The 26,217-nt window shown below is 37.6% G+C and overlaps 1 protein-coding gene across 2 annotated transcripts in view; it reads right to left on the minus strand.

Annotated features, from left to right (window-relative positions):
- EDIL3 (EGF like repeats and discoidin domains 3) overlaps nt 1-26,217 on the minus strand; it is a 257,972-nt gene that overhangs the window by 120,180 nt on the left and 111,575 nt on the right. For both annotated transcript variants that reach the window (XM_074931730.1, XM_074931731.1), the window contains exon 4: nt 12,123-12,251. In XM_074931730.1, coding sequence (XP_074787831.1) covers nt 12,123-12,251 — 129 coding nt within the window. The remainder of the gene's footprint in view (nt 1-12,122; nt 12,252-26,217) is intronic.

The following is a 26,217-nucleotide window of genomic DNA, read 5'->3' on the forward strand; positions in this document are numbered from 1 at the left end:
GTTCTTAGAGCAGCAGAAAAATAAAAAGAAAAAACAAGAAAAAGCTCTAAATTACAAAATTCATCTTTTTTCTAACAGCTGCTTCCTACACAGATGGATCAGACCGTGCCACTGTGTGATGAAGTTTTAAATTACAAGTTTTGTCTCATTAAATAATGAGCTTTTATTTCAAGATTTCATTTATCTTCATTATCTTTCTCACAGAAATGTGCCAGTCTACCTGTGATGAACATGTGAGTGCAACAAAGACTGATAGCAATCCTTCCTTTAAAACTGTGGTGTGGCTGTGTTGATCCCAAACCATCACAATGGTTGAATTGTCTTATAATTTCCTGCATCTACCTAAATGGGCACAAAAAGTGTGGAGAAGGAACAGAGAACAGATGCTTGTTCAGCTCCAGCTTTCCTGTGTTTTTCCTCTAACCATCCAAAATTCTATTGCAGTTCATTTGTATGTAAAGTGTACTCTTGTACAAAATCTTATATGGAATCGAGTGCACCCTCAGCAAGTTTGCAGATGACACCAAGCTGAGTGGTGTAGTTGGCATGCTTGAGGGAAGGGATGCCAACCAGAGGGACCTTGACAGGCTTGGCGCGCGGGCCCATGTGAACCTCACGAGGTTCAACAAGGCCAAGTGCAAGCCGTGCACATGGGTCAGGGCAATCCCCAATATCAATACAGGCTGGGCAATGAATGGATTGAGAACATCCCTGCAGAGAAGGCTTGGGGATGCTGGTGGATGAAAAATTGGACATGAGCCAGCAATGCACAGTGGCAGCCTATAAAGCTAATTATATTCTGGGGCACATAAAATGAAACGTGTCCAGCAGGTCTAAGGAGGTGATTCTCCCTGCTCCACTTTCATGCGTGCTGCATCTTCTGGAGCACTGCACCAGGTCTGGGGTCATCAGCACAAGAAAGACATGGACCTGTTAAGAGCGGATTCTCCTCCATAGGAGGGCTATGAGATTGGTCAGTGGGATGGAGCACCCCTCCTATGGAGAAAGCCTGAGTGAGTTGGGGTAGTTCAGCCTGGAGAAGAGAAGGCTCTGGGAAGACCTTATTGCAGCTTTTCAATATATAAGGAAGGCTTATAAGCAAGATGGAAAGAGACATTTTAGCAGGGCCCACAGTGACAAGACAAAGGGCAGTAATTTTAAACCAAGAGAGGGTAGATCTGGATTAGATATTAGGAAGAACTTTTACAGTGAAGGTGGTGAGATGCTGGAACAGGTTGTCCAGAGAAGTTGTGTCTGCTCCCCCCATGGAAGTGTTCAAGGCTGGGTTGAATGGGGCTTTGAGCAACCTGGTCTAGTGGAAGGCATCCAGGCCCATGGCAGGGGGTTTGGGCTACACAGTGTTTGAAGATCCCTTCCAACCCAAACCAGTCTATGATTCTGTGATCTGTATCATATATTGGATTAGGGTCGCAAATATTAACACATTCAACAATAATTATTCCGTACTGATGTAATAATGTGGCTAACACACTGTCTTAAGAATTTCTTCTTGATGCACTGTCTTGAAGGAAAGTTGTATACCTTACAATTTGGGAACATCTCAGTTTATAAGTCACTTACCATCTCAAGGTTATGTCAAAAAAATTAATGTCCAAAGCTTTAAGAAAAGGACTTATGACCATACAGAAAGCCAAGGATATTTCTCTTGCATAACAAGCATTCTTTGACTCTTATAAAGTTGGATTTGTATAAAGACATGGAAAGCAGGCCCATTCACAAAGTGTATTGTTTGTCAAACTGATAATCGTGAAGGTAAAAGTTTATAACAGAAATTTTTTTGATCAGTAATGCTATTTAAAGGATCAAACTAACAAACAAGGTGAGTTTGGGTTTTCCAATCACTGTTACTCCCTTTAAAGTCTGTTTTCCTTTGCAGACCCTTTCTATGCCAATCCTTGTTAAGACAGCATTGAGGGTGTTCCCACGGAGAAGGCTAAGACTGAACGAAAAGAAAATGGATAATTGTCACACTTCTGGAAAGCTGCCGAAACCAGAATACTGAATTTAGGAAATGAAATACGAAAAGGAAAGCAGTAAGAAATGCTCATATTCTCAACTCAAGTTCTGAAAAGGGAAGGAAAGAATATAATTTCGATACTACAAGATTACCTTTTCCAGTGAAGAAAACAACCCTGGGACACTTTTTGTAACAGGACTGAAACGAACATGTACTTTTTGCTAAGTGTGAAAGGGAACCCAAAAAAGGAGAACAAAAAAAGAATAAAATGACATTGAGGTCCTAGATAATAGATTTTTCTTGTTTGAATGTGCAATCTTGAAGAAAACTGAAAATATTTATATAGTGGATACTGCATGGAATAATACAGTATTAAGTGATAAAGAACGAGTGCAACATATCAAGAGATACTGAATTAACTGGTACTGCTCTTATCCAAGAAAACTTTCTACCGATATAAACTGAAGTCTGAATGATGAGTGCATCATCATGCCTTTATGTGAATTTCCCTATCTGGTTGAGATATTATATGTAAGAAATATAAACTCCAAATGCTGGTATGATAGCTTAAGGAAAAAAAAACAACTGATGAAAGTAGCAGTGGAAGAAGCCAGATGAATCAGTGCCCAGTTCCCTGTCTGTTGCTGAAGAACCTCATAGTTCAACTTCATATACTGAAGTCCCGAAACTACTCATAATTTTCTTACCATATTTATCTACAAAATGAGTGTAACAGCATAATCCATATATTCTTCCACATTCTAATTTCACAAAGTCATGTAAGACTACTTAACACATTCCTTTCAAAAAAGCAGTCTAGTTACTGAATATCTGAAAGGGAATCTTTGCAGGTTTGGTTTTTTTTTTTTTGTAAAAGTGTTTTCATGCAACATTTGCAAGACCCTTTGCTAGTATTTCTGTGTAATGTATTCAGGAATATAAACAGTTACTCTCAGTCTGAGGAAATCCACTGAAAAAGCGTATTATACTATTTATGTTATAAAAGAGAGAATGTGTGATGCTGACATTACAATGGGATAATTGTTACTGAATTTAAAGAGATCTTTTTAATACAGTGTTTATTATTGATTCACATATAAAGAGGAACTTTATAGAGCAAAATACCTCCATATGTTATCTTTTTAATGCAGAACATAAAGAAATTTAATTTCTTTGGCAATCAAACATCAATTAACGCATTTTTTGTACACTAATTTCTTTCCACAGTAAAATAATACTAATCCTTAAGAAACACAGTGATTAGGGGAAGAGTTTCACCCTCCTAAAGAAGATGTTTATAATGGCTATTGACAACCTAAGTGACTTTCATACCATAGAAACTTCTTTAAAGTACTATTCATTGTATAGTTCAGTCAGTGTATAGGTCATAAGAAATCCACCCCTCTGTTCAATATCCCCATAAAACCCCAAAGCAATCAGGAAGATCTATTTCCTCCCACTATGACATCTTATGAAAGAAACTTAGGCATCAAAGAAGGCAGCTTAGTAAAAGCCTCAGCTTAACATCCAGTTCTGGTTAAAACAGGAAAAATCGAAAAGAAACTTCCAACAAAATGCTGCATAAAGAATATAGAAAAAGTACTGTAAGGATATTCTGCCAAATAAATGGCACAGCTTTGTCTTCAGTATAGCTCACTGTCTCAGTAAAATATACCACAGGAAAAAAAGGCTTGGAGAAGGCCACTGAGGAACCGTTTAAAAGTGCTGGAAAAACTCTCATATGAAACAGAAAAGGAAACAATTTTAACTGTTTCCACAGGAAAAATAAAAGGGAGCATGACAAATGTGTGCAAAATAATAAGTGGCATACAGAAGGCACTCAAAAGCTGCTTTTCTTCTAGTCTTATAATACACAAAGAAACACTTAAAGATGCTGAAAGACAGAAGGTTTGAAATTGTAAAGGGATTTTTTTTCAATACACAGCATAATTAGACTATGAAACTCAGTGCATCAGGAAATCATTAAGGTCAGTAATTCAACATGAAAAAAAAGCTACTGGAAGTGTGTATGGATTGAGAAGAATAAACAGTGCTATATAAGCAAATGCTAACAAGAGTGAAACAAAACTGAGGGGATATTATACCGCTTACCTGGGAATTTAAGCCAATCTCTGACTATTACAGAATGAAATAACATCTCCAAGTAGGGGGCAAGTTATGCCCCATCTTTTGATAGCGAGCATGTCTTGACCCTTTCTGAGAAGTATCCAGTGTTGGTCTATTACATGAGATTTAATGCTTTTTCTTTCTGCACTTCAGGCAGTCTTAGCTCAGTCACCTACTGCTTTAACCAAGTTATTTATTTGGATTTCAAGGAAAACAAAGTGCTACTTCCAATAGCCCAAAAATTGTTACTGTTGTACAATCCCACAACACATTTGTTGTTAAGATTAATTATTAAAACTTTCTCTGGTTTCAACTAACAAAGTCATATTTTTTTTTACCTCATTGGAGGCTTCTGTTTTTCTAGGTAGTTTCACACAAAAGTTTTCCTGGCCTTCTCTGAATGGGGCAAACACTTGTTGTGCTCCCATTCCTGGTGGTTCTGCCATTTCTGTGCTCTCCTTTTTGTCCCCTTACACAGATTCCATTTTAGGAATCATATTTTACTGACTTTTCTTCCAATAACCTGGCTATTTGCTTTTCTGTTCTTTATTGGTGATCTCTCTTAGATGTCTTTCAAATTGCCCACTTCCTCTTAGATTTTAGTTAAGCAAAATTGTAGAAGATTCCCAAATGAGCAAAGGTATATCCTCCCTCAAAGCTTCATTTCTCATCTAAGTTACTGGTCAGACACAGGAATAGTTTTCAGACTTCAGATCAACAACACTTAGATGTATAAGCTCCCCAGGACATACTGATTATACATGTAATTTACTACTACTATACTATATAGCTTACTACTACTATAATATTTATGGAGTAGTAGTAAGCTATATATAAATATATAAATAAATATATATATAATTTGTTAAAACTACACATACAGCTAATTTCTGTGAAAATTAACCCTCTCCCAGAAATAAAAAGGAACATCTGGGTTTGATTTAGAACTCCTCAAACAGATATTTCTTCCCAAAGGAGAAACCATTGTCAGTGTTTATCAGCAGAAGCATGGGATGAACATCTGGTATGGTGCAACTGTATGTACCCTAGTACATTAAAATTACCTACTCAGCTAGGGAGACAGCTGGCTTGGAACAAGCTGCATCTATGTCAGATACAACTGGTTTTCACCTCGAAAACAAGACAACTGCATGAAAACCACTGGTGGGGAATGGCTTCAGGAGTGCTCTGCCACCAAACTGCAGCCAGGAATGGTTTAGCAAGAACACTCACTCATTGTAACAAACAAAATCCATGCCACGCGATGTTCAACAGCTTTCTCACATGTATTTCTTCCTAGTACCTGGCAAAGTTACTAGGATTTGAATTTGCTGGTAGAGTTGAAGCTGTAGATTATGCATTTCATCAACTGGCCAGAAATGCAGGGCCACTGGCCTTTCCAGTTGCAGCCCCACAGCTAAAAGCCACTGCCCTATGCGTAGTTGAGATGATGCCTCAACGTACAATCAAAATGTGAGCTGATGCTCTGCCACATGGCCCCCATCTGTGCAGTTTCCCAATATGCTAATGTAGCAGATGTAAATACCACAGAACATCTATGACAGGGACGTAGAAAGCAGAACTCTACAAAACACTGAGAAGAGCTTGCTTACATTATTAAATGTGTTTGATTAATAACCTTTATTCTTCTTGGACTGCAAGGCATTTAGTTATGGCTGACAGAGTTAATGATCCTCAGAATATAAACCCGCATCCAAATCAAACTCTTAAATCTGAACTCTTTATTGTTTCAAACTTGATTTTTTCTGGTTGGATCTCCATGTCATTTCAGTTAGTTATGTGGCAGCCAGAAACCCACACTTTGACATATATTGTTACTAATGACTCAGTTTCCTCAGCAAGCAGTCTCTATCTGATAATCACAATAATGTATATTGTCTATAGCTCTCAAGGTTACAGAAATTTTTTTTTTTGGTTGAACAACTGACTATTTAATTCTTCTAGCTATTTCCATGGATTTTGAGTTGTTCTGCAGATCTGTATTTCTAGGTTATTTTAATAGGTGACAGTATAATCCCTGTATATAATGTAGATGAAGGTATTAGTCATCTGAACAGCAACTGTTTGTCCAGCATTTTCATCTATCATATGAGGAGTGACTAGTGAGGTTGATAGTTTAACAAGAGATGCTGGTTCATGAATAGTAGTAGGCTTTTTTCAATAAAAGTTGAAAACATCTGTATTGGGTCTGGCTGAACTGGAATCGGTTTTCCCCTATAGCAGCCCTCACGGTGCTGTGGTTTATGCTGGGAGCTGTAGGGTGTTGGTAGCACCCTGGTGTTGTGGCTGCTGCTGAGCAGTGCTTACACAGCACCAAGGCTCTTTCTGATATTTTCCCCAGTGGGACGGGGTGGGCAAGATCTTGGGAGGGGACACAGCCAGGACAGCTGACCCAAACCGACCAAAGGGATATTCCATACCATATGATGTCTGCTCAGTATAAAGCTGGGAGAAAGGAGGAAGGGGGTGGGGTCACCCTTGGTCCTCCGAGGCAACCACTACGCGTATTGGAGCCCTGCTTCCTGAGAAGGCCCGACATCGCCTCTTCATGGGAAGTAGAGAATAAATCTGTTTGCTTTTGCTTCCACGCGCGGACTTTTGCTTTGCTTTCCTTATATTAAAACTGCTTTTGTTTCACCCACAAGGGTTAGTTTATCTTCTTTCCCCTCTTTACCCTGTTGAGAAAACAAAGGGAAGGGGGGGGGGGGGGGAAGTGATAGAGCGACTTGGTGGATACCTGGCATTTAGCCAGAGTCAAACCATCACAGTCTATTCTGGCGCCCAACGTGGGGCAAAACAACGGCAGTTTTATATTAAATGTGCTGTAGCTATAGTAGTTATTAAGCAACAAGCTCTTGTGCTGGTCACGGGCTTGTTTATTGCGCTGCTTATCTTTATTTTGTTAAGTTCGGGAACATGCTGCAAGGAATCGGGAACATCATGAGTGGTTTTATTTTGCAGGCTCCCGAGGTACTTAGTTATCCTTATGTTAGTTCATTGATACTCTTTAGTAATGCTGTTCGCCTGTTGTGGGTTGTGTGGAGCTCGGTATGCTCTTGGTGTAAGAGAACGCAAATTTTGAGTGAATCAGTGCCAAAATGTGCTCTGAGGCGGCCTGTTCCTGGGTGGCAGGGAGAGTGGAAGGAGTTGGGCAGATTCCTAGGACGGTTATCACCTCCTGTAGCCTGGAATCTCAGCCCTGAACAGGCAAGCAACCCCACAAAACTGACACATCACCTGATAGAGGGGTGTCTTGCCTATCCCAATGAGAATCAGCAACTTCTAGCACTTTACTGGGGCCTGGCCTGTGCTTATCGAGCTGCAGTTCAGCACTCTCAAAGGACTGTGGTTGACATGGGAACTCAAACAATAACAACAACAGAGATTGCCCCAGTAGTAAAAAAGAAACAATGGACAAGGAGAACAACAGGCCCATACCCTCGATTAATAAGGGAGGAGAAAGAGGAGGAAGAAGCTGGTCCTTCAGCAAAGGTATCAGAAGAGGGAATAACAGAACTGAAACAGGAGGCAGAAACTACCAGGTCCCTGAAGCGGCCAAGTGGAGACGACTTGGTGTTCAGCAAAGTCTTGGCTGGGTTCACTATATGATCCATGAGCCAGAACCGCATATTCTTCTCTTCCGCAGCAACCTCGGTTCGAATCCGAGTCACGCCAGAATAGACTGTGATGGTTTGACTCTGGCTAAATGCCAGGTATCCACCAAGTCGCTCTATCACTTCCCCCCCCCTTCCCTTTGTTTTCTCAACAGGGTAAAGAGGGGAAAGAAGATAAACTAACCCTTGTGGGTGAAACAAAAGCAGTTTTAATATAAGCAAAGCAAAGCAAAAGTCCGCGCGCGGAAGCAAAAGCAAACAGATTTATTCTCTACTTCCCATGAAGAGGCGATGTCGGGCCTTCTCAGGAAGCAGGGCTCCAATACGCGTAGTAGTTGCCTCGGAGGACCAAGGGTGACCCCACCCCCTTCCTCCTTTCTCCCAGCTTTATACTGAGCAGACATCATATGGTATGGAATATCCCTTTGGTCGGTTTGGGTCAGCTGTCCTGGCTGTGTCCCCTCCCAAGATCTTGCCCACCCCGTCCCACTGGGGAAAATATCAGAAAGAGCCTTGGTGCTGTGTAAGCACTGCTCAGCAGCAGCCACAACACCAGGGTGCTATCAACACCCTGCAGCTCCCAGCATAAACCACAGCACCGTGAGGGCTGCTATAGGGGAAAACCGATTCCAGTTCAGCCAGACCCAATACAACATCCCAGAATATTGACTTGAAATCCACAGCTAAAGAAAAGGGAATTATAAAATCCAACAATTTCATGCTTCTTTCTGGTGAATGACAGGGCCATATATTTACATAGCTTTCAGTCAAAGTGATACTGAAAGAACAAAATTATTTGCTGCTCCTATGAATGAGCATCACCACTGCAGAGTATGCCTTGCTCTTCCTGGGCATAAGTTGTAGGCTATTTTCAGGAATTTAGGTGCTCTAAACTACTATGTGGAAGAGCTTCTTTCTCAGCGTAGTAAGACTGTAGGAAGACTTGCCTTGCCTCAAGGTCATTTTCACAAACAACTCTTCTCTTCTTGTCGCTAGACACTGTCAATAGCACATTTGAGAGCTAGGTTACCACACACTAACAGTATGACAAACTGCAACCTGGACAGCGTTCGGGAAGAATCTTCATACCAATCAGATATGAAATGCCTCTTAAATAACAGAGGAAGCATTCAAGAACATATTGTTCTTAGGTATGACCACAAAAATCTGCCCAGGTTTCCACCTGAGGTAGACTTTCCAATCCAAACATTGGTTAGTTTATGAGCCCTGAAAGGGAAAACTTTGTTTCCTTTTTTGACACTGGGGAATCAGAATCTTTTCAGACAACATCTGCCAATTAATATCGGTTTTGCAATAAATCTAGAATATACAATCAGTGAAATCGCTAATGATCTCTTTTATAATTTACATATTACTTACTTACATGGGTAAAAGGTCAAGGAATCTTAGAAACATTGACAGGATGTTTGTTGATGCAAATGACAGAATACCAGCTTTGGGAATGTATCTCAACTGCCAAATCAATCACCTAGCTTAATTGATTTAGCAACAGAGTATTAGACATGAAAGAAATCCAAGATAAAAAACCTTGTACAAGAGACGTATAATGTGATTTTTGGAACTCTTAACAGTTTAGATGAAGATACATGTCCTGCAATGAGATAATTTTAATTTACCTTTTTATGATGGAACTACTTTGACAGACTTCTTACTTGATTTACAGTGAGTTCAGAATTGAATTGCTAAACTTTATGAAGCAGAGGAATTTGTATCAAAGGAACTTTGTGAAGTGAGCTAAAGGGTTATCATATAAAAGAGTTATATTAAGTCCATCACTGGAAGTCCCATACTTCTTCCTGACTGCAGAGACCTCCTCCACTGCTTCTTATAGCTGACATCCTTAGAGACCCTCTGAACACCAATATACTGTGTATGTTTTATTATCACATCTTAAACCAGATTATCTGAAAAGGACTCAATTTCATTCTGCCCCCAAAGAGTAACTGTTCACATAAACTTGTCTTATCTCAAATCAATTTAGCTGCCTTCTCGGGTTCTAGTCTCTCCACAATGAATCTGAATCACCCCTGTGAGAACTTTATTCTGAAGTTGGTATAAATACACGTTGCTGATTATCAGGATTGTTAGTTAACTGTTACATAACTGAATATTTCTATAAGGATACTGATGACCCAGCAAAAAAACTACAATGAATTACTCTATGATACACTACTGTATTATTTTTTCATTAATTAACCAACAAGAGATTATATTTTCCAGACAGGACACCCTCAGCATGCATTTCGCTTGATGAAAATTTGTGCTGTTACTCATTTCATTGCCTCCTTAACAAAGGTCCCCTCTTTGACATTAAATGGAAGGAGAAGCATTGTGCATCACATATTGACTATGTGACTGGTCCCATGATGGAGGATGCTGAGAACGTTAGGCTGCATAAGGATGTTTTCACACAAGCTCCTCCATATGACTAGACATCAATGGCACAAAGAAGTGGACTATCTGTATGCTCACTTAGAACACACACAAGGATGAAGCTACAGCTTTGTCTTTCCACTCTCCAATGACTTGCTTCACTTATCAGGTGGCAGACTCATGTAAAATGCATGAAGTTCCAGGGTCTGGAACCACAAGGTACTGCACTCACAATTTAGCCCAGGGATAATTTTTAAGCTGGTATAACTCCTGAGTTACAGCTAGCCATACTCTTGACGGCTCCTCTAGTCTTGAGACTTGTGAACTCCTGGCTATATGATTTAAAGGCTGCCAATGACTACCCTTTGCCATCACGCTTACATGATGAACTCAGTCCCCTGTCTTGACTGAGTGCTCTAATGGTATGACCATTAAACCAAAAGAAAGTCACTATGGCTGTTGCTGGCAGTCAGCTCCACTAGAAGGCCATCCTCAGAATCAGGGCTAGATGGAACAGATCCCAAAGGAATGAATAATATCCAATATTTCCATGTTCCCAGTAGAAGAGATAGACACATATTTTAACTCGACAAAGTCAGTGGGACGGCCTATGTTACCTACGTAATTAACTGAGAGAGAGAATGTGGCCAATGTTAATGAAATTGAATATCCATATTCAGGTCTTTGGAGACACTTTCCATTGAGTATATAAGGAACATAATGAACATAAGTAGTTATATGAGCTGGACTGTATTGGTTCCTGACACTTCAAATTATAGACAAGTATCTAAATGGGGTACTTAATTAAGGTAGACTGGATTCAGTGCTTATTCACTCTGATTTGAATGACTGGATTTATCTTTCATGTGAAATGGAACTGGATTCTTGACTGTTTGTTTGAGTTTTTAACCTTCTAACTGACTAACAGTTGGCTTCCAAATGCATCAGTAACATGAGATTTTAAGAACCATGCTGCGCTTTATTGCACAAAATAAAACACAAATTTGGCACACAAGTTTCTCCTTAGGCAAGCACTTGTTCTAAATGAGTTTTACATATGAAAAAAAAAACCCAACAAACCAACCCAGCTTCAATTTATGTGACAAATAGATAATGCAAATTACGTTTATAGGTTAGAACACAATCTGATCAGTCACTTGCAGATGTACATGCATAGGTCTTACTAATTGGGTTTGATCACACAGAACTTCTGATGACGTTAATTGGAGAAACAGGGACCTGTAATTTTCAGTATGAGCACAAAAAAATGCAGCAGGTATTCTTAAAATTTTTGGTTGGTGCAGTGTAGATCTTGCTATATAATCCCACCATGAGATATTACTGAAATATCAAGTTTATTTTTTTATTTTTCCCATATGGCTACTTGTCAGTTCTCTAACTACACACTCTAGGATACTGACCGGCTGTTCCCAATCTGACCCTAAACCAGGAAAATAAATTATAATGATTACAAAGAGGTTCAGATACTGTATTTTAAACATCATTCAATGTACATCCGATTTAAGTCTGGAACTTTTGCCCCTGAATTTAAGTACAGTGTTTCAAAACACCTCTTCATAATTTATAAATGCATAGGAAAGAAAGTTCTAAAACATACATTTATTCACAAATTATGTTCAGTTATTCTTTCCACTTTTGTCTAGTGTTAATCAAACACAAATGTCCAAGATGAGTTCCCTACTATTTCAAATACGCTTTTTCATTAAATCCATGCTAAATGTGCTTACTTTTCCTTACCACGCTCTAGAATATGCCTAGCAAATTATGCACTGTTGTGTCCAGTAAGTTTGAAGTAAGGTCATTTTCTGAAGGTAGTAGTAGTATTCAGTAGTATTAGCTTGCTCATAATAGAAAGGTGAAAGACTGATACACCTCAGAAAACCAGATCTGATATTAATCCGCAGCACTGCAAGCAATAAAAAAGCTCGTATCTATAAATACAATAAAAGTTACCATGTGGAACTTACTGTGCTGGCAGTGAATCCCATTAAATCCATCCGGACATTTACAAACATATCCTATGAATGTGTCGCCTCGGTACGCTTCACTGATTTCACATATCCCACCATTATGACATGGATTAGGAAGGCAGGGTCCTGAGAGAGGGGGAAAAAAAGATCAGTATATATACATACATACATACATACATACATACCTACCTAAGAACAACCATAATAATTTCAGTCATTTATATGTATTCATTAAAGAAATAAAATCCCTTATGTATATGTTCACATTGCACTAACCCCCTCAAATATATCCTTCACTTAGTTCAGATAACTTGCCAGCTCAGATTTTTATGAACAAGAAAAAATATGAAGCATGTCACTACTCATTAATCACAACATTATTTTTTAATGTAAGAGAAGACAGCAGACAGAGAAGCTAAATCTTGCTCTCCTATTAAAGATAACAGGCATTCTAACTTTTATACCACTGAGGAAATATGTATTAATCAAACATGCCTATCATGTACAGAGTGACATGTGCAATATCTCTGAATAATCACTACATGTCAAGTTAGTAGTTTGAGATCTTTGCTATGGCTTTGGGTGACTTTCTGAATATGTGACTATCATCTGGGCCAGCAGTTAGCAGCTACTACACCAATGATTCCTTTTCCACTGAGTCAGTTTTTAGCATATTCACTTCAAACCGATTTCAAAAAGGTCTTCTGACTTAAGCTTTTTTTTCCCAACTAACCACATGCTAGGGATACCTAAAATTTCAGCAATGAGATCTAATCTGTTAGGTTAGCAATGACTACACATACATTTAAAAAATAGCATGTTTTGAACTGAGGTCTAAAGTTTATTCATCTAATGCATGTGTTAAAAGCCTTTTACATTTTATTATTTTACTAACGCTATCTGTAACATACCTCCTACTAGAAGAAAACACTTTAGCATTTGATGACTTTTTCTTCCAATGTCACTTTAAAGAACTGGTAATCATTGATTAGAAAGCCTCATGTGCAAGTTTGTGTGTGAAAAGATTTGTGAATTCAATATAAAATATTATTTGCAATCACTGCCATGTCCACAAAAAGGTGTTAATCTTCACTTATTGAAATGCACTGTCGTAATTATTCACCCACTTCTAATTGCTTTTTTTAAAAAAAAAAAAAAAAATCCCAACAGAAAAAAATATGTTGCCACAGCATAATTTACTGACAATCAGCACTAGGAACTGAATGATTTAAACTTAAAAGAGCTACAAGTTTAATGTTTCCGAGGGTCTGCCTATTAGTTTATGTTTGCAATTACAAACCCAAGGTTTGACAGATGTTCACAGCAACAGCATTCATTCAGAACATCACATTAGTGAAAACTGCACTCTCTAAGAAAATACTAATTTGCGAAAGATAAAAATTAACAGAATGACAAGGATGTTAGAACACACTCCGCAGTTAGAATTGCTTGGGTGGTTATAGCAATTTAGGAAACTATCCATGTACACATTTCTATTACAACTTATGTCATCAGTTTATTCCAGGACACAAGCCTGCAGAAGTTACGCTTGTGCACTTCATTAAACATGGGATATGTCTCACTGAACCTAGTAAATAAAAGACATGAATATATAGCACCTTACTCTAAATGCAATTAATAGTAAAAAAAGGCAAAAATTATGAAGATAAAAAGGAGACTGGCTGTTGCCTTTTTTTCCTTTCCCCATCCACATGCTGTATTACACTCTAAATGTAATGGTACACTACATTCTTAATTCCAGAAAACGTATATCCGTCCTTTAACAGGTCTAGGAAGACTCATGGCTTTCAAGTATCACAGCTTCTGTTCATGTTATTTCTCCTCTGCAATAACTTGGGAAGGAACATGTTCTAATAATTTGCACTCTTGGTCTCCCAATGAATATGAGCTGTGTATTTTTTTTCAAGTCTCTATCACAGTGCAGCAGTTTTTGGGAGTACCTGCAGGTAGCCTCATATCTTAATTATTTCTATGCAAACGGATCTCTAATCTTCCAAGAACAATAAATCTTTTAATAATTACTTTCTCATTTTGCTTGCTGCTTTCTCCATATGGCTTGTTGAGCACATGTTCAGCATACTTTCATTGATTTTCTTTAGATTTTGCATTTTCTCAGATCAGTCCAAAGTACAAAGGCTTAAAAGGTCATTTGAGGTGCACAGTAATAAATATACTGGTGCATGCCAGTATTTCTAACTAATCTTAGTCTTCTATAATAACTTCCCACTGAAAAAAAGCTCCACACCAACAATATGAACACTTTTATTCCCCTGATTATAGTTCTAATTTGGTCATAGTCATATAACAGTATTTTCAATCTAAATGTTGACTAATTTTACTTTGTGACTTGCCTTTTTTTTTTTTGTTAATAGAAACTGGTAGTTCAAAAATTATTTTGAGAGCAATGAAACAATTTCATTAAATTCACTGAAACTTGTAAACAACAATCATCTAATTTTCACTAGCTAACATTCATTTCCTAAAAAGGACATGAATTAGACTCATTTGCATTCTAAAAGAATGAATGATCGAAACTTTAAAAAGCCTGTATCATCACACCTTGTTTCTCCTAATTCTCCAGAGGACCGTACCTGTGAGTTCACACATCTTCAGGATATTTAAATTGCATGAACCATCAACCGTATGATTTTTTTTTTTTTTTTTTTTTTTACTGAGTCTACAGTATCCCTGATGCAAGTTATGCAGGTCAGAGCGTCTTCAAAGATCTGAGCCCTAATCCTGCCATCATTCCATTTAAGCATCAAAAATGGTATGTAAGATCTAGGCACTGCTGCCAGATGATGAGAGGTCCCTACTAACTTCCATTGGGACGTATAGGCTTTTAAATAACACCGTATTGACTGCTGGATAATTAATTCCCTGACAATCTGAGTAATATTCTCAGTTACTCAGATCTATAGCAGCAAGTTCAAAAACATCATTCTTTACAAAAAAAATAAAAAAGAAAACTTGTCAAGTAATTTTCAAAAAACAGTGGACTTCAGGGATTTGGTTTTTTAAATCAATAGCACTGTAATACTTTTACAGGTAATCTTTAAGTGGCTTCCAACACAAAGAGAACAACAACATTTGATCAATATTAATGAGCAGTGGAATTCAATGGTATGCTTTCCGGGCATTTTTATCCATGTTCATATAAAATAATGTCAACAAGATTAATTGTGCACTCAAAGTAATAGATCTATTCACTTTCCTGCTCTTTTGAGTCCTTCTTTGTGCAGTTCCAGTGGTATTAGCCAACATAATAAGTACAGTCCAAAATACATCATTCTGCTATTCAGCTGAAATCCCATGCTGTCTTTGAAAAAAATATTGAAAGTTAACTTAAAGCGTAGCAGATTTAAAATATTTTAGACTGTCTTACTAAAATCTCTGAGATTTTATAGATGGACGAATCAAACAAATGCATCCTCAGTAGAGTTGTAAAGGGGCTCTAGGCAGAACCATGTTATGTTTTCTTCTTTGAGAAGTACAGTTAACTGAAACTTCGTAAAAATAAAACCTTGTATAATGCAATACTGAAGTGTTAGTACATATTTAAGAGAAACTACTAGTTTGTCTACAGCAAGCAAAGCCAGGAAAGCAAGGAAAGCATCATTTCACCAGTAAGAACATAAGTTTTGTCAATGATAATATATAGAGTTAATTAGCCCATTTAGAAAAAACCTGTTACTTCATTCTGTCTAGTAGGATATTCAAATTCTTTTGAAATTATAGAAAGAAGTGTTCAAATACCTTTCCACATATTTCCCTTGACAATCTGGAGGACCTTTTTTTAAAAAAACCCACTAGTATTATTTTGAGCTTCTTTTTTTCATGTGGTCTTCAATTTTTGAGGACAAAGCCAAACAAATAAACAAACAAAAAAAGCCTGGAAAGACTGACAAATGTAAAGCACATTTAAACATGTTTATGTGAATGTCAGTTACCTAAAATTCTGATTGTTGTGATTTCAATTATTTATTTTTACTACAGTCTGGCTGCATCTACATGAGCAAGCTGCACAGTGCAATGGGAAGGGATCTGAAGAGCAAGAGGGCTGATGCTGAGGACCTGATGCCCCCACAGTGCCCTTCCTGAGAAGGGGGTGGTAGATTTACTCTGGTGGCAGACTAACTCTAGTCTCCGTCAAAGTGTTTTATCTGCTTAGGTTTGAATCTGTACGCATAAGGTACGACAATAACTACTGTCCCCTCTAAGTGTCCAGGATGCATTAGAATTTAAGAAAAAAATGAAAAATGTTATGTTTCAGGAGCATTGCTGATTAAGCACTGTAGCCTTCCCACTCCTCACCCAGCTGAGGACAGCAAGCCCCATAGAGGAGCTCATTTGCAGTGCCAGTGCAAACTTCATCAGCGACACGCAGTGCCTGTCTGAAAGGGAAGCTCTGCAGATGTTCAGTGACACAACGAACACAGTTTGTACAATGCAATGAAGTCCATTATCCAGAAGTCCACAGACGTTTTGCCAATTTTTCTGATAAATCTTTACGTAGGATTTAAAAATGTGACAAAGGTCAACTCTGAAGTACAACAGCTAACAGTGGAGTTGTGTGTCTTTACTTTAGCAAAATCTGAGAAATCAGAAAGTAGATGAAATAGCAGTCATAACAGGAAACAAAACCAACCAACCTCCCCTCACTGACTCTCTTATACTCCCACAATTCAGTGACAGTTACCCGTATAACAAGCTATTTCTTATGCTTCCATCAAACAGCATAAGCATTTTTTGTCAACTATAAAATCTGATGTTGCTTTGGTGATATCAGGCAGTTACAAGTGATGTAGTTAAATAAGAACTCTACATCAATCACATCTTCCTCAAAGCCTGATGCCCCATACTCAAAAGTGTCCTTGCTGCTGTGCTAAAACAGGAAGAGGATAAAAAATCAATTCCTACTATCTTACTATCTACTTATTACCATCATTTCTTACTAAGACAAGATAAAATGAGGAATACGAAAAACATAAGAGAAAAGAAAAGGAAAATATACTCCAGTAGAGTGACACATGCCAAGTAATCACATTTTAAAAAGTAAAATTAAAGGCAGTGCAATACAAATGTTAATGGTTTTGATATCTATCCATCTTCATGTAGAAATAATGCATCTTTAACGAAAAATACTGAATTATATATTGACCTTGATATATATCAGGATGAAGATACTGTTAGCTACAAAGATAATTGCTTCATTTATTTTGTGGAATATTACTAAAATAGGACTATAGATATTGTTACTCTGATGACATAGAAAGCTCCAAATCCCATCAAAACAAATACTGGAGTTACCATCTAACTAATATAAGGTATCAAATGATTTTTCATTTCATTGTGAAAGAAAAATACTCTCTAGCTGCTTGCCTTCATACCACTAGGTTTTCTTAAGTTCCTCTCAGTTCTGCATGAATATCAGACAAATAGGGTTTTTTTCCCCCTCTGGTAAATAGAAATCTTCATTAGAGATCTCTCACACGGTTTCAACATCAGTAGTCTGAAGTCCTCCCCCCGCCGCTGTTTTGATAATACATATTAATTTAGATGCTTCCTCTGCCAAAGCAAAGTCTTCAAAATAAGCTGTGACAGAGCTCTCTTAGTAAGAACTCTTATATTTTGAAATGACTATGTGTAAAAGAACCCAGTGGCACATATGACTTCTTTCATCTTTACAGGAAGAGGAGAATTAATCTCCTGGCTGCTGGAGCTAAGCAGAATGGCACAAGCTTCCCAAGATGAAGAAGTTTAGGATTATCATACTGAATTAAACTCACTGTCCTGGTAATCCAACACTATCCCCGCAGGTGATCATTTCCTGCAACCTGAGAAGAAAGCTGAAGAATCCTGCAGTGGGAATAATTAAATATCTGTATTAGGTATCTTACAAATATTTGAGATGAGCTTAATTTCAGAATCTTTATATTTGACCTTTTTTCCTCATTAATATGTATGTTTTCTCCATACAGTTAAAAAAAAAAAAATTATATGCACAAATGAGTGACCACCTCTTTTTCAAAAATATACTGACCTTTTTCTTTCTTCATCATCCTTTTAAAAACTCAATTAAATGGATTTCTGAAAGGTGTGCCCCTAAAATTTGAGTTTATAGATTTCAAAGTTCAGCAGACACAAATCCAAAATGTAACATAATCCTGTCTGAAGGAGACCGTTTCCCACACAGACACATAAATGAGCATTCAAATCCATCAGGAATGTCCCTACAGGTTCTGACAGAAAACTGCTTTATTGCATTAAAAGGACAGGAATATAACAAAAGGTTTTGGGGGTCTCTGATCTTCCACATTTACTACTTTGCCTATTAATTTAATATGATTGTGCAAGTGCAAAGCTTACCTGGCTGGTTTTGAATGCCCCCAACTGTGTGTCTGTGTGGGAGCTGTGATACTTCAGAGACCATTTTAGCAATTTGACAGAAATGATCCTGCATCTGCTGAGTTCTGGGGATCATTAAATCATACCGAAATACGTACTTATGGTCCAACCTATCTACAGGTTCGAGCACACAAGTATGACATATCCACTCCAGCAACACAGCGCAGAGTTAGGTCTCACTAGTACACGTACTTTGCGCCTGTGCACCGTCCTTGTGGCTAAGACTAAGCTTCTGCTCAAGTATTCTGTAGATTTCAACTGTATTTAGAGGAAAACTACTGTTTCCCAAGAACACTCTCAACACAGCTGGGTCTGAAGAACAGCATGTTTGTCCACTATTTCAAATATCTGAGCTACATCTCAGCTGCCTGCAGTGCAGGGTTCTGAGGACATTTGAAGAGAGCCTTCCCAGCAGCTGGGCTGTTGACCTTCTGCCAGAAGGGGCTGTAATCATGAAAATGGTTTCTTCTAGTCAACATGCTGGTTCCTCCACTTAGGTATGAAGCATCGTCTGTAATGAACGAATACATTGTAGTCCACTATTTGCTCCTTCTTAGTCATAAATTTATTTGCCTTTGAAAGTCATTCTGGGTTCAAAATTTACATAACGATCTAAACATTTTAGGGCCCAACTCTCATTATACTGGTGCATCATGACATTGCTCAGAGAAAACAAAGGAGTTTCTCCTTCTTTTAGCTAAAACCCACAGAAGTCAAACTTCAGGTATTTTGAAACACTTCATCCTTCAAGACTTCTGCAGTAAGAAATTCTTGCTTGCTCAGCATATTTGAATATTTGTAAAAACAAAATAAAAAAACCCACACCAAACCACAATAGCTCCTACAGATCAATATATTTCATACAATTTCCTTCTGGAATTTGCCACTGTTGATTCTATTTTGCTGTTAGGATACAAATTAATTTTGATTCAACAAATATTTATTATACATACAGCTTGCTATCTGTTTGGTTATTTCAACCTGAAAAGAATAGGCACTGCAGAACATCATTCACAATTTATGTGGAATATTGATAATGTTAACTGATAGATATGTGTTATTCCAGTTAATGTATGAAAGTAGTAAAAATAATTAGCAGTTACACACACCTTCATCACATTAAGATTCTCAAAATAACAGCTTTAAAAAAAAAAAAAAATATCCGTTCAGCCTGGTTCATAAGTGAATTAGTACTGTATTAGATTCTATCTAACTATATTTTCATTATAAACTAATGGCAGTGATCCAGACTTAATTGCACTGTGATTAAATATTTATCTTGTTTTTAATGCAGCAAATGGAGCATGCTGATTATAATGATCAAGGTGTCTCCATCTGGATGCAGCAAAAGCTAAGGCTCACCCCTTGAGTGCAAAATGCTTTAGGTCATTTTGGCACATTTTCCTCTAATTCTGTTCTGTGGATTTCTATTAGAGAGAAGAAGTTTAAACTGATTGCCCAGCCATGTTCCAACCTTTTTAAAACTAAATAAAGAGTATTTTCTGACAAGATGCTATTTAAACTTGAAGGCTATACAGTGCCTTTCCTTAATAAATAGTCCCAAGCTTCCCACCTAACACTTCCATCGACTGAGAATGACAGATTATACCCAAATTTGAGGCATGGGCAATGTGGTGATACTACACAGTGTGAAACATGAAAATGCTCCAAAAGCTGAAGAAAGTGTTTAATGCACTACAAGACATTTTCTGCAAGTTCTCTCTCATTATTTCTCCTCATAATCTTCAGCTTCCAAGTCTGAGAACTAACTTTCCCCAATTTCAATGCTGTTTTTCAGCTCTTTACACCCTTCGTCACATGCATATGTGTTTCTGGATAAAGCCCAAAATATTCTTCCCCCATCAGTTCTATCATACACCTACTGTGGGAAAATAACATGAGACCTCTATATCTCTGCATGACATTTCACAGAAGGGTTTTACCTTTCCAAAGAATACCTGCTTTGTTTAAAAAAAAAAAAAAAAAAATCAGGTTCAGGGCATTTTCCTTCTCTTTCTCTAACTTCACTCAGGAAGCATCACCATAATTTTTTTTTCCTAGATTGTACTGTTTCTGTCACTGATTTATCCCACTCTTGCTGACCCAAGTGTGGGAGCTTGGTTGCCACACTCCATTTTTTGTGATTTACTTTGTATCATTGTTAAATCCATATTAAATTTCCAATTTATGTTAAAAATATTTTCCAAATCTATTTTTTAGTTGATTCTGGTTCACATCAAACAGAAAAACGTCTGCAAACAGAAAGAATCTTGTATTCTGTAAAAACTTTCCTGCAGGATTGCAAAGACTTGAAGAATTTTGTATGTTGAAACATTCAGAGAATTATTATAGGTTGGGACATTCAAAAGATTCACTTAAAAATCTGTCAACAATAATGTCTACAGGTCCTACATTAAAATAAACTCTCCAATCCATTCTTTATATAGCTGAAACAAATCCATCTCTGTATTTACTGCATTGGTCTGTTGCTTAAGTAAAATATACCCAGCAATAAGGAAACTATACATAGTTTGGCACCTAATGCAAAACCTCACTGACAGTTCAGATTTCTGTACAAAAGTGCTGTTTTTATGATCGTAATTCTTGTCATCATATATGAAGATGACATTTTTCACTGCACTTTAGACTGCCAGTGAACAGGACCTCTCATTCTTTTTTGCCATGTTCCACTAGTTACAGAAATGGAGAAAACCTGAAAAGATTATGTGAGCCTTAATTATAACAGCAAATAGATTAAAATCCAGTTAGACCTCTTGCTGAGCATTCCAGTGGGAACTAAAAAATGCAACAGACTAAACTTATGCTATTCATATTTGTATGAGTCAGATCTTAATTACTAGTGTCGCATTAATGACATGGAGAGAGCAGAAGAGAATCTCAGAGGGTGGTTATCCTTAGGACATGAAATATTATTAAAAAGTGATGAAAGAGAATTACTAAATGTGAAATATATATAGTCCAAAGAGGCATAAAGTTGTCCACAGCAGAAACCAAGAGAAATAGACAAGACTCACACTCCAGTCATTTATTTCCCTTAGGATGTAGGACAGAGCAAATATATCCTTTCCTCTTTGCATTTTTTTCCCAGCTGTCATCAAACCCTCCTGATTTCATGTACCCTACCCTAAATCCTTTTGAATTCCAGATTCTGTCATGATTCTCCAACTCTTACTCCCTTCTTAGCCAGATCATTGTTCTTTTCCTCTCATACCCCACCATTCCTGCTTCATATTGGTCTCTTGTCAACTCACTGCTACACTGCATAACAATCCACGTTTGCATTTATGTGCCTTCCGTTTTTAAGACACACAGTGGAATCACAGGATGTCTGCTTCCTTTGCACCAATACAAATTAATTACTCTTGATTAATGTGATTCACACGCAGTTAGTTGTACGTGGAGGAAAATACTGATCTGTTTTGGTGGGTAATGGTAATAATTCCTGCACCACAGTCTTTTATGATACACAATGCTTTAACTCAAAATTCCGTTTTGTATTATTGCACACAATGCAGGTGTCATTGCTGTCGTTCAAGCACAGTTGTCTGCGCAGGTAAATTTTGCCTTCAGAGGAGCCTTGTGCAAGGGCTGGGGCATAAGCTGCATCACTCCCAAGGCCACAAACACAGTCCTTTTGGGAATGGCATGTCAGACTTCCTCTGGAGACACCCACTCTTTTCCTGGTGTCAGCTGTAGCATGGGTAGCTCATCAGACATACCCAACTTTCCTCTGGTTTGCAAGATCCACAGATCTGCGCACAGGCATAATGATGGCCATATTCACCTGAGTGGCTTCAAAAGACGAGGGCATGAACTAGACTTAATTAACTTCCCCTCACCTTAGGATAGACCACCTGAGTGAACGTTAATATACTATTTCCAATCTAGTCTGATTGTTAGCTGGATATGGCTACTGAAAAGGAATCCATAATATTATTTATCTGTTGATAGGATGGAGTCAGGCACAGAGAAGGTTGTCTGGCTGAAAAATGTGGATGCTGCAGTTAGTTTCTGAATGACCAATAGGATATACTATGAAAACAAACCCACTACTTTGCTAATGTAACGTGTACTTTCATTGAGGATATCCCTAGCTACATCACTTAAACAGTGTGAAGCAAATTGTTTATTTGGAATTTCTTAAGTTATTGCAACATACTGCCTATATTCTGCTACCAAAAATTTAGATAGAAACAAGACCTGATGACAGACAAGTTACATTATACCTTCTGTCCCTGCCCCTACTCAAGGAAGGCTGAAGCAGAATGCTGATCAAACAGAATCACTGATTTGTATTTTGTTTTAGAAAATGCCCAATATTACTGTTTTGCTGAGAAAATTATTAGAATGGTTTTATCACCTAGGAGGCTGGATTAATAAAAGAAAATTGAGAAATACCAGGTCAAAATCAGATATTGAAATACTGTCACGTTTCCCTTAGTGTATATTAATAAATAAATACTGTTCTGCAGTTTTAACAGGACAAAGTACTGTAGAAAGCTTGAAACTAATGGAATTCGTGAATAACTGTAACAAAGACTTGTAATATTGCTGTAGAGTGTTAATTCATGTTTTGCAAGTAAATGTTAAAATACGGCACTGCATGCAAATTGAATATATAAATCTATATCCAGACCTTTTTGTTCTTGGGCTATGGCTTCTTCATTCCAACTAGTCATTTCAATAAAACTTCATGAATTCTCAGTCTTTTCTCAGCTTATTTGACACAATTCAAATAACTTCTGAAGTATACAACGGTACAATGCATTTTAAAATATTTTAGTAATAGACAACTCGACATTCATGAGAACGTGTCACATTTTCATAATTGTTATTTTTATCAGAACAGTTGTCATACAACCACAACTCCCATGGCAGCCAGTGGAAGTTGTGTCTTGAATAAATAATGAATATACACTTCTGGACTATACTGTGAAAGCTTCCACTCTTTTACTTATCTGCTATCGGCCACAATTTTGAAGTCATATAGTGTTTACTCCTAAGGACTACTACTGAAGTCAACAGTTTTATATAAGTACAATAAAAGAGGAAAAAAAAAAAATTCCAAAAAATTTTTAAACACTGCAATTGTATAGCTAAGATTACAGAATGCAGCAGAAGGTAGATGAATACTACATGTAATTCTTTTTTTAAGACTAGTAATGGACATTCATGCTCTGAGGTAAAACATTGTTTATCTAAAAGACTTACAGTGGGAGAACATGAAACGCATTTTAATTGAAGTAGTAGTGGCTTCAAAAGAATACACAATAATAAAAAATCTGTTCAATTTATATAACAAAAGAAAAAAGGGAGGTCTTGGCTCTGGAAAACGGTCATTATTAAATAGAAAGACAATCTATAAGAGCAACAGTGAGAATTAGTAGATGTGAATGAAGTGGCAGATATTTGTTATTGCCAGAAATGGTCTAAGAAGTTGTTGCATACATGCAGAAATACCCACATCCCTGTCTGAGTGAACTTTGTTAAGCTTTTGCTTGGTATTTCTATGCCCCTGAAGCAATTTATGTTCTCTTTATGATAAGAACTATATCTGGATTTCACCTGTAAAGTTGCTTCCATGACACATTTTAAAGAGGGCAGCTTAGTCTTGGTCAATGTTAATGCCAGGCAACCTGTGACTGTTTATTAAAATATCAATGTCAAATCTTCATTCAACATTTTTTTCCTTGTTCAAGCAAGGATAGACTTAATCTTCTCCCATCTCAGTGATATAGCTACTCAGAGTCCAGCTAGCTGATCCTTTACTGGTAAACAGTACTGACTGAAGCCAGAGTCGAGACGGTTTGGGATAGCAGGGCTGTTTTAATTCGTAGGAGGCTTGGCGGCATTAGTAGCAGGCAGAAGAACAGTAAACACAGTGCAATGCAGGAAGAAATTCATTTGGATGGGAACTGAGCATCAGATGAGTAGCTGAGGAGACACAGAGATTCATAATAAGAAAGACCAGATGGAAGAAAACAACCCACCTCAGCTCTGTTCTAAACTCTGCTCTTGGTCTTCCAGGGAACTTAACTCCATTTGCAAATAATTCCATTATCTGTCAGTTTTAACACTTCCTGGGCTTTGATCCACCACAAATCCAGCAATGTAACAGTACTATGCATTTCCATGATTATGCTTGATAAAATGCTGCTGTTCCAGACATGAAGAGAAACTCATGTGTCTGAATGCCTGTCCATTTCACCTGTTAGCTGCCTCAGTAAAACATGTTACCCCCTATCGACAATCTTTCCTTGTTATTATATCCTTCCTGCAACTTATGTATCTACATCAGAAAACTATCCTAAACGTCACACCTTCCCCTAATTATAAAATCGGTTGCAAAGGAGCCTGAATTTAACAGAAGGACTGTATTCTCTCAGTTCAGCCATGTTATCTGACACATTGACAGCTGCCAGAGAGCTTTCCTTTGCCCTTCTTCCTTACCTGCTTTAAGAGCTATCCAACCTGCTTAAGCTTAGGCACATGTGACAGGTCTTTAACACTCTTACATAAGAGGATATGAATTACTGAAAAGGTAGGACAAGGATTCTGGTTGTAAGAATTAACACTATTCTTTGTTGTGCAAGCTTACCAAGAACTGGCACACAAAATCTTAAAATTTTAAAATAAGAAAAACACTTAAATTTGCATTGAAAAGAAAATGAGTAAAAATTCTCACTCAGTGCTCTTACGTTTTCACAGTCAATCCAATGTTTTAAAGATGGTCATAAGACAGTTTAAAACCAAAATGAGCACAAAATAAGCCTCTTTTGGATGCTAATTTTGAGCAGAACCATTTTTATCCAGCTTGTTAACCTGCTCCCAATTCCTCAACCAACCACTACTCATGTTTTGTTTTCATTAGTATTTGCTTTTTTTTGCCTTTCTACACCTAGACGACAATCTCTGACTACTTTAATCCACTTTAATTACAGTATCTCACCAAAGATGACAGGCTTTTTCTTCTTAACTCTAGCTTTCACTGTATTTTTCCAATATTCTCCTTCCCATTGAGAGCACACATGCCACTACACAGCAAATCAGTTCAAGGAGCTGAACTAAATGAACACTAACTCTGTTGGGGAAACTGTATTAGTGAAAGGCTACTTTCAGCTGAAACAGACACCTGATGCAGTTCAAGACGTAGTTGTACAATTGCTAGCACAAGCATAGAGCAAGAAAGCATGAGTAGGTTGGAAGAAGGAATCAGAAATGAAATGGCCTGTGTGAAGGAAACAGCTTTTCCAACAGCAGCCAAGCCAACGCAGACCATCCCACTGCAGCCTTTCCCTTTGTATGCATGTATTAAGACCCACTCACTCCACTCCCATGTGCAACTCATTAATCTAAATTCCTTGCCTGTCAACTCCCTTCTCCCTCAGCAATTTCTCAGATCAGTTTCCATCACTTCTCAGATGAAAATCTGTCCATTCTAACAGCACAGGATCTTGTCATCTGTTCTCTGACATGGTTAGCCTTTTGCCATACTTTGTCCCGTGCCACAGCTCTACTTCTTGGAAGTACAGAGAACTCAAGAAACAACACTGAGATCCCTGGAGCAACAAGAACAGTAGTTCTTCATCTTGTTTGTTCTTGTTCTATTTTCAGAATAATTAGAGCACATCAAATAATAACC

Source organism: Athene noctua, chromosome Z (genome assembly GCF_965140245.1).
Source record: "Athene noctua chromosome Z, bAthNoc1.hap1.1, whole genome shotgun sequence".
NCBI lineage: Eukaryota > Metazoa > Chordata > Aves > Strigiformes > Strigidae > Athene > Athene noctua.